Source organism: Mus musculus, chromosome 15 (assembly GCF_000001635.26).
Source record: "Mus musculus strain C57BL/6J chromosome 15, GRCm38.p6 C57BL/6J".
NCBI lineage: Eukaryota > Metazoa > Chordata > Mammalia > Rodentia > Muridae > Mus > Mus musculus.
In genome coordinates this window covers 53,450,975-53,467,138 of record NC_000081.6, presented here as the reverse complement: position 1 = coordinate 53,467,138, position 16,164 = coordinate 53,450,975, and the positions used below count along the sequence as shown (strand labels likewise).

At 40.0% G+C, this 16,164-nt stretch overlaps 1 protein-coding gene across 6 annotated transcripts in view; it reads left to right on the top strand.

The window, feature by feature from the left end:
* Samd12 (sterile alpha motif domain containing 12) overlaps positions 1–16,164 on the top strand; it is a 503,423-nt gene that overhangs the window by 435,397 nt on the left and 51,862 nt on the right. For 3 of the 6 annotated variants that reach the window (XM_006521081.4, XM_006521085.4, XM_006521080.4), the window contains one exon: positions 4,923–13,330. The exons of 1 other annotated variant lie outside the window; for it this stretch is intronic. In XM_006521081.4, the coding sequence (XP_006521144.1) occupies positions 4,923–4,945 (23 nt within the window). In that variant the 3' untranslated portion in view covers positions 4,946–13,330. Of the gene's footprint in view, positions 1–4,922; positions 13,331–16,164 lie in introns of those variants that run through there. 2 more of the 6 variants (XM_006521084.4, NM_177225.4) reach the window with 2 other exon arrangements.

Genomic DNA, 16,164 nt, shown 5'->3' with positions numbered 1-16,164 from the left:
TGCTCTCAATCGCTGGGTTTGAGAGCTTCGATATTTATGCCATACTCTGGACTAAATGCAATTGAGTCCAAGTGTGCAAACCCAATTGCTAGATTAAAAAAAAGAAAGAAAGAAAACCCAAAATGCGTCTTCATCAACATCATATCCATCAAAATTTTACAATTATACATTAAGCACTTACTATATATCTGATACTACATAGTGTTTAAATAAAACTCAGAGAAGATATGGCAGCATCCTCCAAAGGCTGAGGAGGAGGTTGAGGTATTGCTTCTTCGTAAGAGGCTTGGCAGGCACATACAAGTCCCGGGGTTTAGAAAGGGGGGTGATAATTATATTAAATAGAGGGTTTATAGGGGATTTGGTGATAGAAGTTTCAGAAGCCATACTATCACACAGGATGGAGTTCTTGACTAGATCTAGAAAGAGGGAAAAGTTTATAAAGAATGTGGCTCTTCGTTTCTTCCTCTCTTCGTCTCTTCTTCTCTTAGTCTCTTTCTCTTCGTCTTTTCCTCCGCTCTCTTCCTCTGCTCTCTGCCTCTCTCTCTCTCTGCGTCTCTCTCTCTCCCTCTCTGCCTCTCTCTGCCACGCTCTTCCTCTCTTGCTCCTGAGTAAGCAATAAAGCTTTGCCGCAGAAAAAAAAAAAAAAAAAGAATGTGATTCCTGGAGAAGGACATCCTAAAAGATAGAGGAGTTAGTATTCATGGTGTCAGAGGCATAAAAAGATAACATCTGAAAGAAGAAAGAAGGTACAACATAGGCCAGAATCTTTGTGGTGAAATGGGGAGCTGTAAGGATTCTAGAATAGCTGGCACACAGGGTCTGGAGCCCAAAGCAAGTACTGTATGAAAGATAGCCTGCTTCCCACTGAACAGAAAGATAACCTGCTTCTCACTGAACAGAGCTGAAGGTGCCAAACACAAAGTGCCAGTTTCCAGTTGAATAAATGTAACTTTTTTTTTCAGTTTTATTTTAATTTTTTTTATGTTTTGTTTTTGTTTTTGAGACTAGGTCGCATATAGGCTGGCCCAACCCTCAAATTTACTATATAGTCAGGAGTGACCTTGAACTTCTGATCTGCCTGTCTCCCCTCTCTGTGAGATTATAGATGTATACTACCACACTGGGTTTATGCAGTGCTGGGGATTGGAACCAGGGCTTCTTAATACTAGGCAAGCTACTGTGGCAACTGAGCTATAATTCTAAGTCCCATTCATGTCAAGGACACACGGGAGTATGTATCTTATGTTTGTGCACACGCACACACACACACACACGCACATGCACATGCACGTGTGAAGACCAGAGGTTGGAGTTGCATGTCTTTTTACTGTTTTTTTTTTCATCATATTTGTGTTTCAGGTTATCACTGAACCTGGATCTCATAGATTAGATAAACTGGTTGGCCAGTGAGCTCCAGGGATCCTCCTGCCTCCGACCTCTCAGCACTGAAATGATAGACGTACACCATATACCCAGCAGTTAATCATTTGGTTTTTTGTTGTTGTTGTTGTTGTTGTTTTTGAAAAAAAAAAAGGTTTCACTGTATAGCACTGGCTGGCCTGGAATTTGCTCTATGAAGAAGGCTAGACTCAAACTCATAGATACCCACCTGCCTCTGCCTTCTGAGTATTGAGATTACAGATATGCACCACTATGCCTAAAAACAAACTCAGCTGTGTAGGAGTTGGTGGTCTGAACTCAGGTCTTCATGCTTAAATGCCAAATACTTTATCCACTGAGCCACTGCCCCGGCTCCCTACAAGCTATTTTGTTTGGTTTTTGTTCTGTTGTGTTTTGCGTTGTTTTCAAAGACAAGGTTTCTCTGTAACAGTCCTTGTGTCCTAGTATTTCCTCTGTAGACCAGACTGCCTCTGCAATTCTGGGATTAAAGTTGTGTACCACACACCCCGGGGTACGTTCAGAGTTTAATATAACTGAGTACAATCTATATCCAACTTGAGTAGGTATTGACTTCTTGTTTCCACTGAACCTAGTGCAACATGATGAGTCCACTAAGAAACACCAAATGCTAACTGCAAGAAGCATCAGCGAACAATGGAGGCTGACCTTATGTAAAGATATAAAAGATGTAAAAGATGACATGATGCCACAATGTACTTCCTTCTTTGTCCATTTCTTCCCTCACAAAACAGGCATATGATAGTCATATCCAAATGTCTTGTCAATCCTGAAAACCCTAATATTTCTATGGCCTCTACTGCCTTGTATGTTCATCTTCTATAAGAACACCTCACTGTTCTTGCTGGTATAAATTAATTTCTACTCAAATTTTCTAACCCCACCTATCATCATCTTTCATTTTGCTAAATGTGTGTAAATATGTGCTTGTGGATAAATAAAGAATTTCACTGGGGGTGCAAGGGGGGTGATGACTGCTCTGGGAAATTGTATTTTCTATTTTCAATGCGTTACACTTTTACTTCACTAGAGTAGAGCACGTGTATCTCTGAGTAGAACTTGGACCCTTGTGATCTGTTTTACCTTAGCCCAGTAACACTAAGGGCCTTGATTTCCTTGTTGGTGAAATGGGCAGGTTTCTTCTTTCCCTAAGACCAGTACTGGACACTGAAGTTGAAAAGGCATTGAAGTTTAATAGGCTAAGATTCAATCCAGGAATACAAATTAGGCACATTTGCTCTCTATGAACTCTTGGATACCCATGTGGACAGCACAGCTCTTTGGATGATCTACCTAACTGCAATTTCCCTACAAAGGTATAAGTATTATAAGTCAGCTTATACTAGGACACATGGGCTGTTAAACAGAGAAACCTTGTCTTTGAAAACAATACAAAACAAAACAGAACAAAAAACAACTCAGAGCTTAATTTTTAACTGTCATTATTCCTGTTCAAATTTTATTTTGTTGGCTTTTTTCCAAGGACATACATCTCCCAGATCTGATTGTAACAACAGCCTCAAGAATACTGTGCTCTGCTGTGTTGGTTTGCTTGAAATCTATGCTGTGCTTCCTTGTAGCTAGATAGACCTGGATATTTTTCCCCATGTTAGTCTCTTCTCTCTCTCTCTCTCTCTCTCTCTCTCTCTCTCTCTCTGTCTCACACACACACACACACACACTCTCTCTCTCTCTCTCTCTCTCTCCCTGTCAGTGGAGTCAATTGCTTAAACATTAGACATATACAAGTACCAGAGTTTAAAAGGTAGGAGATAATAATTGTATTAAATAAAGGGCTTATTGGAGATTTAATAATAGAAGTTTAAGAAGCCATACTATCACATAGCGTGGAGTACTTGACTGTGTCTAGAAAGCAGGGAAAGTTCATAAAACTGTGTGAAAGTATACAGTATTATTTTTCTAGGTAATAACGGTGAGAGCCAACTCCCAGGATCCATTAGTGAATCACTGTTCAGCAGTGTACACATAGTGAGCTTAATTTTTCTTACTGTTTTTCAAAACATTTAAATAACAACATTAGTAGCACTTTTCCCAATTTCATTTACTGTTCATTTATTTTAAATACATGCATATATTTTATATACATATACATTTGTTATATACACATGCATATATTATGTTGTGCATTATAGCATATATAACCTTATCCTATTGATATATAATCATCATAATTAGTCTTATTTTTATGCTCATGTAATCATCCATTATTAACATACCATAATTTACTTAGCTTAAGTCCCAAAAATAGACATGTTTTGATTTTTTTCTGTAGTATAAATAATCTCTAAGTTACAGGTTTTTGCTTGTAGCTCCCTGTATCTTTTCTATTTTACCTTAGGGTACCCTGCTAGGAATGAGATCACTAGATCAGGGGATATAAATTTTTAATGATTTTTAAATAAATGGATGTTATTTTTCCAGCTTACAATGCCATGAGCAACATATTAACATTCTAGTCACATTACAAGCTTTTCAGAAGTTTGTGTTACTATTTGATATTTAATATACTTACAAGAGGACCTTTTGTTTTGCATTTTTCTCACCAATAACAAGTTTTAATCAAATGCTTGCTTACAAATTGTGTATCTTCTCATATTTTGTAAAGCCACCTGGACTCAAAAAACCTACGGATGCTCCCTTTCTACCAATAACCCCTGCTGTTGCCCAATTATTTTATGTAGTAAATAAAAATAATGTTCAATTTTTAGAAAAAGTCTTCTTGTATGCTCATAATAATGACTTATTGAGGACCTGTATATGATGAACTGTAGGCAGTAGCCAGATAAAATAATGGGGAAATTAGAAAACTAAAATGAGGATAATATATCTAGTCCAGAATTCTAAATGTCCAAAGCAGGACTAACATGCAAATAGTTCAATCTCTAGTCAGATTTGAATGGCTTTTTCTTTCTAGCCCCAAATCTCACTCATTTTTCAATGTGCAAACTCGGCAGTTCTTAATCATGCTTCTTGTATTTCTCCCTTGGTTTCATTCAAGGATTCCTAAGGAATGAAATCACACAGACACACACACTCAAACACACACACACACACACACACACACACACACACACACACACACAGAGTCTTGCACCATTTCCAGCCTCATAGTGCCCCAGGCCAGTATATGCACACAGCTCTAAAACATGAGATAGAGTCTCTGTTTTTGCCCCCTGTCATGGAGCTGAATGCCAAATCAGAGAACCAGCTCTGCCTCCATTTAATGCAACATTGTTCGGTTCTTGAAATGGACGTCTTCTGTGTTCTGCCAAATAGTACAAGGATCTTTCATGGGTACAAGCCACAACTAATCCATCCTGGATTGAGTAACCCTCATCTTGGCTAGACCTTTCTCTTTGACTTAAGGGTGCTACAGTTTGTTTAAGGTCATTGCTACAAATTGGTATGTCATATTATAAAGGAAGTAACTAACCATGTCCCCCTCCCCCTCTTTGTCTTTCCCTTCTTCCTTCTTGCAGCCTCGGTGGAGTGTTCTCCATAATCATGCGAGCCTTGCAAGCTGGTGTCCTGTTCCATATGAGCATGGCCTGATCCCCAGAGAAACACTGACTCATGGCCCTGCCAGAAGAGATCCTTGGGGCACTGACAGATTAATCGGATCAACTGAGAAAATGCCTATTTGGTCAAGATTATGAACACGGTGTGAAAAAAATCTTAGTTTGCTGCGGATTTTCAAATGAGGTGCATAACATACAGTGCCAACTCGTTCCAAGTGGTCATTGGCAGACCATCAGCTGGACATTGGCTTCCAGTTCTCATCACTGTGCATAACTCAAGTTCCCCTTGGGCTCCATCTGTGCCCTTCACTACAAGTCCTGTTTTAGCATGGCAACCACTGGATTATTTCATTAAGTGTGCAGATGGCATGATGTTCTAGAAAAAAAAATACAAGAGTTCTGCAATCTCAGTGGAAGGGTTCAAAATAGTGTGCCCTGGTAGGAATGTAAACATGTCTAGATTATGTTAGTGATAATGTCCAAAGGTGTTCTCTCCAACGCTGCAGCACTTTATATAAGAACACTACACTGAGATAAAATAGCACATTTGATACATGTAGGACAAGTGTTTTCTCTTTTCTTTTTAAGTCTTGTCTTATTTCTGGCTCAGACTGTCCAAAACCAACTCTGCTCCTAATATCCTCACAGTTGTTTGTGGTAGCTCAGTGTAAATATGGCCACAATACTGTTAGACTTCACCTGTTGACACTTAACTGGATACCTGGATTACTTATAGCACAAAGGGAAGTAGACCCAAGTCTGGTGACTGGGATATTTGACGTCTTGGTTCTTTGTACCTAGGCACAACTTAACACATCACATAAGGACACTCCATACAGGATGCTTCTCTTCGGCTGATGTATACATACCCTTGTCCCATAGAGGAGATCTTCCAAACACAAAAGAGGATGGCCTTCATTCCATCAAAGACCATTGTGGATTGCTGCCAAGGGCAGCAGGACGCAATCTTCCTTAGTGGTTCCACTTCCACACTTAGGAAATCTTCCCAAGGTCAAGTTTAAGTCACAGATCTGGAGAGAAGCCACAAATGACCTCCACTGTGTGCCAAGAGAAGTAACACCTTCAGCCCACACAAGGTTTCTCCCTCAGCATGGAAATTAGTCTTCCTTTTAATACCTCCTTGAATGTATATATGACTTATTTTTTATTTTAATTCTAAAAACAAAGCACAGTCCCGGGAAAACGGTCCATTCAGTGATGGTTTACCTGAACACGAGAGAAGTGTTCATTCCTATGGATTGCCCCCTGTGATACATTAACATGTTACCCCAGAAATAGAAACTTGGCTGAATCAAAAACTCTGCAAAGTATATTATGAGCACTTCTTAACCTAACTCCAGACCAACAGGAATCAAAGACTAATCTTTAAAATAGATGTAACAATCTGAAACCCTCCCATAAGCAAACAAGACATGCCGTGTTGTCTCCAAACATCCTTTTCCTGTCTCCACTTGTTCCAATTCAAGAAGTGGAGAGGGCTAAGTGTGATACACAGAGGGTGTCTCTCTACAGCATGGCTCCTGTCAGGATGTGGGCTAGAGAAGGGACTCCTAATAGGGAAGTCAGAGAAATGATTGTTACCATGAGATCTGAACTTTTTAGCACCAGATCACCATCAGAACTATCTAAACCACCACGGACCATAATTCTCCAAGAAGCTGGGATTGATAATCCAAACTCAAGCTGCCAACATTCCATTCCTATGACCCATCCATTTTCCTTAGTTACCACAGCAGGGTTTTTGTGCCCTCCATTCCTTCTTTTCATTCAGCAGGCATCTGTTGAGGGACCCAACCATGTACCAAGAACTGTACTGGGTCCACTCTGGTATATAAGGCATATTCTTACTACTTCTATTGAATCATTTCTTTTTTCTCAAGGACTCCGTTCTTTTCCCATAGTGCAAACTGAATTGAGACACCCACACTCATCCCCTCCACCTTGCCACAGAAACATAGAAAAATGTTCATGGCAGACAGCAGTTGGATCTCTTACCTGAATGATTGGGCAGCTTCATAGCACATATAGAATCTTGCTAAATGGCCAGCTAAGTTGATTAGAGCTTCTCTCAGCAGCTCTTAGATGTTTTCCTTGATACCCACCCCAGCCCCTATACTTCCATTCTTTCTGTAGACACTACTATTTATCACTATGCTGGATTTTCTGAAATGCCAATTCCATAACTACTCCTAAAGGCCCAGAATTGGTTCTAATGAATCCTATAAATCCTGCCAGGTGCTGAGATATTATAGCTGGGAATTACCTGGTATAGTCAGTGATAATCTGAGACTCCTGCTAACACCCTTGGAAAACTGGACTCACATTATAGTGCAGATGTCCACTAAATGATCATGGGCTATTGCTGTTTTGCCTTTTGCAAAATAATCTGAACAATTAAAAAAGAGTTGCCTCCTTTTTTCCTAAGTCAGAGGAATACCCATTATCGGAAGATAATGGGTAAAGATGAAAATGGGAAAACGCAAAATGAAGGTCCTTAAAGAGCCCAGTCGAAAATGGTGTCTCTAAATATGCCTTAACGCTTGGCACAACCTACATTTTTGCATATGAGCCCGTACTGTTTTCCAAACTGTCGACCTCTGAAATCATTATAGGTTAGGAAACATGGTGGTACAAAAATCTGTGCATGCCCTAGCAAAACTAGAAAAAAAAATGAAGAAATGATTTTATTCACAGCCTTCAGCTTCCTTGTTGTATGGAGATGCTTTGTGGGATTGTCCCATGGTTCCTTCTTGCTGTGCTGAGTGTGTTGGGGTTGGGGGGTGAGGGTGAAATTTTATCTTCCAGAAATTCAGACCTATCTATGATGAGTTTTGTTTCATAGGACAGACATATAGGGAGGTAAGGGGTAAATTCTTTGATATCTAAAGACTGTAAATCATTGAGGGTTAATTTTTCCTTTTACTTAAACATGTGCTGCCCCTTTTACGAAAAGGCTGACACTCACAACTATACAGGAAAGGCATTTGGGGTATGAACTGAAATGAACAATTACCAGGCTCTTCAGGGTGCTGAGGGGATTAGCTCGTTTCAGATCCAGAACTGAATTTAAATATGCAGAGCAAATCATGCCAGTAGCTTGGGACTTGCCTTGGGAGCAATAGGGACCCTATCAACTTTCTTAATGGGACGCATCTTACCTTTAAATCCCCACCATAGCTCCTTGACATGTATAGCCACCACTTTGATTTCTACCTCCACCACACTGGTAAACAAGCCAGGTTCTCTCCAGAGTCATTCTGCAATTGCCCAAACAGAGGCAATACAGTCCTCAGTATTGAGGGAAAACATTCCATTTTTAACATGGGGGGGGGGGCGGGGAGGGGATCAAGGATGCCTGTGAATAGAAAGTAAGATAGAAACCTCTACCAGATCCACCCCACACACCCTAAATGCTTTCTTTGTCTACGAATGCCACATAATTAGTTTTGGATAGCAACAATAAAAGTCTCAAGGAAGTAAAGTTTTCAAGACACCCCTAACACTTTTTTTTAAATCAAAACCTCTTCCCCACACATTAGCAGCTTTTTTGCGATGTTTTCTTCCCTGTTCTTTAGAGTAATTTTTGCAACTTGACAACTAGACTTAAAGCTGCCATAGACTTAAAATTCTAATCTTTGAAAGTGACAAAAATTCCTTTATTCTTTAAAGGCTGATTCTATTCATCACGTCTCCCACGGCCCCCTCCATCCCACTTTCTGCTTTATGTGTGTGTGTGTGTGTGTTTTTTTTCCTTCTCATCTCCTTCTCCTCACATAATGCTGTAAGTATATTTCAAGCATTCTATAAAGAACTCAAACAGAAGCACATAGTCCTCACCATCACCCACGCCCTGACTATTAATCCAGTCTTAAGGTTGACCTTTATGCCACCCAAGCAGTAGTGGGCCCCCATTTTGATCTCCAGAAAGTCACTGGTCCATGCGGATCATTAAAACAATGTCAGTGGAATTAGAGAGGAGGACGGCCAGGGGATAGCTCTACTGGAGCACAGCTGAGTACTCTATTTCAAAGACAAGCAAGCCTCTTCCTCAATCTCCTTAGATCTGGGTCTAATCCTGGAGCCAGTGAAAGGTCCTGTGAGCTCTGGTTTATCACTAGACAGAATTCCTAGCAGCTTCAAGATAAAAGAAGGCTGATTCCGTTGCTTTCCTCCAGGGATGATTGTTAGCTGGAGTACAGAATACTTCTGAAAGCTCCTGCCAAGGGAAACAGGGACCAAGTGTGCCACCTTTGTGACACTGACTAAAGTGATGGACACCTCTGTCCATCACTGTAGCTTCAGAGGCAAAATCCTGGGTAAGGATGTGGGAAGGGACACACTATTTCCAAACTCTAAAGTGTGTAGGATGAAATCTAGGTGACAAAATGAAAAACTGAGAGACCATCAGGCTGTCCCTGCTTCCCATCAAATGACCAAGAAATGACTTCTACAGAACAGTGGAACCTGATCATGCAAGGTTTTATAAAGAAGACATTTCATTGACCAGATAAGGTGGCTTAAGAACCTTAAGCACATCAAAACCCCCTCCTAATTATTTCAAGCACTAAAGGACACTACAAATCTGCACTGACTACCGTTTAAAAGTCACTGGTAACAGGACTTATGCCAAATCACAATTCAACTGACACAATGATGCCAAATGTTGGTCTTTTGATATTCTTTTTGATCATATAAAGGTTTTCAAATTTTGGAAATGTTATTTGGAAATTTGGCTCAATCGATTGTTTTATTGTTGTTAAGGTTTCAAAACCTTAGAACTTTCTAGTAGCCTTAGAAGGGATCTTAGAAGTGGACCTTTCTGCCTAAACTGTCTAATGTTTGTATTTCATATCAGCTCAAATCCTCAGAAATCCATTGAGCTGGGCAGTGGTGATAAATCACATGTTTTAATCCCAGCACTCAGGAGGCAGAGGTAGATGGATCTTTGAGGCCAGCCTAATCTACAAAGCAAGGTCCAGAACAGCCAGGCCTTGAGAAACCGTCTGGAAAAATCAAGATGGGTCAGGGAGGAGATACTAATGCCCCTTGTTCACTCTCTTTTAGGATTCGATCATTTGGGTCAAAGGAAATAAAGAATTAAATCACAGTTTTGGAATAGTAGCATAGACATAACTATCAAAGGTAGAACTCAAGTTCTGATTGGTTTGAAGGAACACACAAATCCGTTTGGTGGAGTTGGATTGAATCACTACCACCCTTCTCAAGTTCTATGAAAATACTTTATGCTGAAACAAAAATTCTTATTACAATAGATCATTATTTCACTTGGGAAGGAGAAATTAATTTTGCCTCTAATTCAATACCTCTGCACTTTCGAAGTTGCTTCTGTTCCACCCACAAACTGAGCATGTTCTATGGCCTTCTCCTTAGAAGTGACCCCAGCTTCTAAAATAATACAAAGGGAAACAGGAACCAAGTGTTTGGCTTGAAGATTGTTGAATTAAATATTCATCTATAACAATCCAACTACATTGGAAACTGACCACAGACTCACGAAGCTTTGGGCAATTTCCATGTCTGAATCCCATACATCTACTCCAAGATAAGCCTGTGTTTCCTCACATAAGAGTTACAGGAGTGAGGTGTGTGCCAGTTCTTCTACATGTTAAAAATGCCTCTGTTGGAGCTAGGAGCATAATTAATTTGCGAGTGTTTCCACAGCATGCACAAAGCCCTAAGTTGGATCCCCAGCATCACATAAACTGGTAGAGTGGTACATGCTTCACGTGCCAGCAGTTGAGAGAGAGGCAAGGGAGAACCAAGAGTTCAAGGTCATCCAGGACTGCATAGCAATTTTGAGGCTAATCTGTACTACATGAGATCCTGTCTCAAAAAAATAAAAATTAATTAGTTAAAAAGACCCCTGGTTACTGGTGGAAACCTTGAAGGTCATGTTAGTTGCTGCTGGTGGCTATTTATGTTCCGATTTCTAGAGCCTTGTCTTTAACTTTCTTTGATTGGTTGGTTGGTTGGTTATTTTTGAAACAGTGCTGGGAATTTAATCCAGGGCTCTGCCATGCTAGACAAGTTTTCTTCTACCCATGAGTCACAGCCTCAAGCCATCTCTTGCATGCTTCTCCCACTCCTACCTCAGATCACTAGCAACTGAAGCCTTAGCTTCTGCAAGGGTTTTTACCCCCCACGGGGGAAGTAGGACTTCTGCTTGCTTGCACTGGCACGGGGCAATGGAGGGGCTCTGCATAGTTTATCTGCTTCCACCTTTCCTCTCCCAGCCAGAGAGCACTGTGTTAAGAAGATAATGCTGGAGGAGGCTGGTACTCAGCTAGTAAAAGAAATTCACATTGCAGAGAACTGAATAAGACCGCCCTTTCATTTGCAGTGTGCATCTCAGTGGTGACTAGAGCAGAAGAAACCAGTCTGCTGAAAAACCAAGGCAGCTCCAATGTTCTGAAACTAATTCTACCGAAACTCTTGCACCACTGAATCACACTACTGTAGTTCTAGTTAATCCGGCTACTTAATATTATTAGGCGCTAAGTTAAATAGCTTTACAAGAAATTTTAGAAAAGATCAATATCTAACAAAATTACAGATTAGCAGTAAAAAGCATCTGAGAAAAGAAACTATCGATCTGTTGTGGTTTATATACTTAAGTTATTCTTGGGACTTTGTAGAGATTGGCACTTCACTGATAAAGGGGAAGAAACTGTTCTGAATTCAAGAATGGTGGACTAATAGCAATTGCCCAGGCAATCTGGGATGCTTTCTGTCCATCAGCAGACAGGGTTGTTTGAGGAGTAGAAAGGGCTAATAGGGAAAGTTGTTTCATATCACATATCTGTGTATAATTGTCAAGGCAAACTGGGTATGGACCTTGTTAATGATACCATTCCTCATTTTTGGCTTTTTCTTCAATACTCTTAATATCAATCCTATACTCTGGGATTAAAAGAGGAAAAGAAAGAATGAATAGAAACTAAAACATGGTATTTTATATGTGTGTGTGTATGTCTGAACACACATACACATGAATAGCTGTACACTCATGCACACACACACACACACACACACACACACACACACAATTTTTTCAAAGATATGGCAAATAGCCTGAAGAGCCTTTAGAGACAGTATCCACTTGTCCCCATTCCCCCTCTCCAAGGTTCAGAGAACAATGACCTACTCAGAGATTGGTACAGGCAAAGACTACCAACCTGCAGATTGAGCAAGGCCACAGAACATGTGCCTTAGCATGCAAGAATTACATAAGCATGGTAGATTTATTTTTTAAACAGGAGCTATAGCATGTTAGTATTTGTTCTGGGAAAGAAAGAAGAAAAAAATCATATGGTATGAATTAAACAGAGAGGCTAAGGGGGCTGTTCATTGGTGGAATGCTTGCCTAACACACATAGGGACCCCAAGCTTCAGTCTCCAGCACTACAATAATAAAATGAAGAAAAACATCCCACCCTAAAGAATAACACATTCTGAGGGAAGAAATGTGAGGTTTTTTTTAAAATGTTCATTCTTTGACCAACAGTGACTAAAAAGCACATTTTATAACATAATAGTCTATGGAGATTGTAGACATTATAGCATCCTTAAGTACATCATTAAAGAAACAGTCTTAACTGTGTTGGTCTCCCAAGGCTTTTTCATTAAATAGGAATTCCCTTATCCACTACCCACAATTGTTCTGCTGTGCTTTTCTTCTTCCTTTTCTTTTCTTATCTTTTCTTTTCTTTCCTTTCCTTTCCTTTCCTTTCCTTTCCTTTCCTTTCCTTTCCTTTCCTTTTCTTTTCCTTTCCTTTCTTTTCTTTTCTTTTCTTTTCTTTCTTTTTCTGACTTGTTCCTTTCTTTCTTCATTTATTTATTTACTTATTTTTTCTCCAGAAAGGGTCCCAGGCCCAGACTTAGAAAGACACAACAACAACAACTTTCTGTGGCGAAAGCAAGAGTGCCTTTTCCGTTGGATGTCCACATTGCTCCCGGGCTCCACGGTTTCGGATGTTTAGAAACCTTTCTTCTCTAAACATAAGACTTATTGTGCACTACAATTTTGAGCCACCAACTTATGTATCTTGAGCAGCTACCAACTTGCCAACTCCCTTTGGGTCTCCTTTATATTTTCTTAGAATATTTCTTTCTATTTTGGGTTTTCTTCAAGAAGACTGGGAAGGGGCATGATTCTTTTTCAATTGATAAGAGTAAAACTGTACAGATTTCTGCCCACTTGTATCCTTAAGCATGATCTCTATCAGGCTTGAAAATCAGCTTTATCATTTTGTATATTTGACTATTTTGTATTCGGCATTATTCTCTTCCTTATATGCATGGCAATGTATTAAAATGTGGGATTTCTATTACCGTGTAAAAGTGTTTTGATTCTGATTTTCAACATATATTCTTGGCCAAAAAAAAAATGCATTAAACTTTTCATTTCTATTTTCTTCAGCTCATCAGCTTTGCAGAAGAAAAAAGAAAAGTTAACAGTGCTTCACTTTCCCTGTGTTAGCTAATGATGCAATTCATGGTGGAAAATTGTCCTCGATTATGCTGTGTTTCCTGGAGAAATAATGTATATGAGATGAACTGGCAGCCTCCCTCTAGCTCCCAGCACATAGAACTCCTGCAGGACTGACTTCCACCAGTCTGATTGCTCTCTCTGTTGAACACTTGAATATTGAGCACAGCTGGACAAAAGTCACAATTCCCTTCATCCTCAGACATGGTAACATATCAGAGAGAAGGGGGACCTAAGATCTTAACTCATGAGTTTGCTCTTGTGGTCAGGAGTCTTAAATATTCACAGTAGCGTGGATGATGGCATTTCCAAACACCTCCTGTCTGCCTTTCTTTCAGGTGGTAACCAAGTATAAGAGATCTGTCTTTGATCAATAGATACTGACTTTGAATAACAACTCTTTCAGATGCCTGGAGTGAGAAGTCAGGCTGTCAGATACATTCGGCATAAGCCCTGATGTTGCCCAGCAAGCATCTAGATACCTTCCTTCCTTGTTCATATATATTAAAGATAACAAATTTTTCACTTAAACTTAAATAATTTCCAAAATAGTTACAGGCACCAAATGTCGGCAAGAGATGGTTTTATCTGCCGTAAATTAATTCCCTTGTATTTTAACCACCTTGCTTCGATAATACATTTTAATAAACATGTATAGGCAACAGGTTTCGACTATGGATTGCCTCACCAAGAGCTGGGGGGGAAAAAAAAAGCCTCTTCTCCAGACAGGAAAAAGCTCTCAAAAATTCTGCATCACGAGAAGACACCTTGCTTTCTCATGTTTGCTGTGCAAACATTGTTTGCTTTCCCCACAAAACCCCAGAGTGGAGGTAGAAATCCTCAGAACTCTGTATACAGTTTAAGTCCATACACGTAATTTTCTCTATTTCTCTGTTTGAATACAGGTAATGTGGCAGTCTTGTTGCTAGGTAGTCTCTTTAAAAGATATGAAACCATAATCCCATAACAAACTTTCTCATCTTGTAGTTTCTGGGACCATTCATGACCATGAGTCCTTCTCTTGCTTCTTCCTTTCCCGCTCTTAAATTGCTCTCTCTCTCTCTCTCTCTCTCTGTGTGTGTGTGTGTGTGTGTGTGTGTGTGTGTGTGCCTGGATACATTTCTCTGCTGTCCCTTCCAATATCTCATCTTCCTCTTCTCTCTCTCTCTCTCTCCCTCCCCCCTCCCTCTCTCTCTCCCGCTCCCTCTCCCACTCCCACTCCCTCTCTCTCTCTCCCATCTCATGTCTCCTTCTGTCTTTTTAAGGTAGAGCACTCATTTAGACTTTTAGCCCCACCACCTGGTCCATTATAACAGCTTAAGAAATGCCAGATGTTTGCTATGGACCCTGACTGCTACACCTTTCTTTGATGCTGGGGAAATTCTGTGGGAGATCAGCCAGGTAAGGTTTGCTCACTAGTTCAGTGTTGGCAAGTGTGTTATGGGAGAAGTCAACCACTTCCTGGTTTAGATTTTTAAGACCACTCCATATCTGATACTGTAAACCTGTAAACCTGGCCAAAATTCTATGACTGGGGATGCCATGGGTCCTGATGAGGAAGTTTCATCCATTGTTTTGCTAAACAGACATGATACACCCATCAAGTTGCCTTAAAAAGAGCTATGTCTATGCTTATGTATTAATACTACTGTTAAATTTGGTTAGAATAACTTCTTTTTTGCAGTGAGCAGCAGCAACTGCAATGACTCATAACTAGCCATAGTACTGAGAAGAACTGTTGGATGGTCCACTATAAGTGGAGTGTGTATACCATTTGCTCCATAGTTCAGAGAATAATGCAGTGTTGAGAAGTATGTAAGAGGTAGAGGACAGGGTGCAGTATTGTGGAATGCTGCATTCTGGGCATCACATGCTCATTAGACCCTTGAATTCATAGCCTCTGGGATCCCTTCTAAAAGACCTAGACAAGATAAGGCCTGTCAGCATGCTGCCAAGGAGTGAAGAAGGGTTCATGAGGTCCCAACCCTCTATGAAGATTTATAGGGATTTGACAGTTGTTGAGAAAGGAAGAGACATTTTTCTTCAGTGGTGTAGCCAATGGTATAGTGATCCTGCTCCTGTCAAAATTCTTTCACCAATACTCGTAAAATAAACCCTATTGAAACCCATGAGGCCACATACACCCCTGAGAAGTAGGAAGTGGATGGAAGACTACCTGAAATGGGGGAGCAGATCACTGGATGTTGTAGGGAGACAAATGAGAACAGTGGAATGCATGACCAAAATGCATTGTACATATTTGTAGAAATGTCATAACTAAATCAAAATAGGTACTAATATTTACTAATACAAACCAGGAAATAAATGTTAGGAGAGTTGAATCAAACTTTAAACTTTGGGTTATATTCTTCTCAGATAATTTTCCTTATCTCTAATTGAATTTCAAAAACCTTCTAGTCTTAAGAAAATCTCCTCGTTATAATAAAGAACAAAGTCAGGTGTATTGTCAGAGAAAGAAGAAAATGCTAAGTACCAAGTTCTCCCAAGACCTAGAATGGGCAAATTCCTATCGATGCCTCTTTACAGGTGCCATATCCCAGCTTGGAGCATCCTGCTTCTCCGGATAAACATGGCCGCTATATTTGGATCAAGAACAGAAATGGCTGTGAGAAGTTCAGTTGAGACCATCAAAATAATGTATTGACATACGAT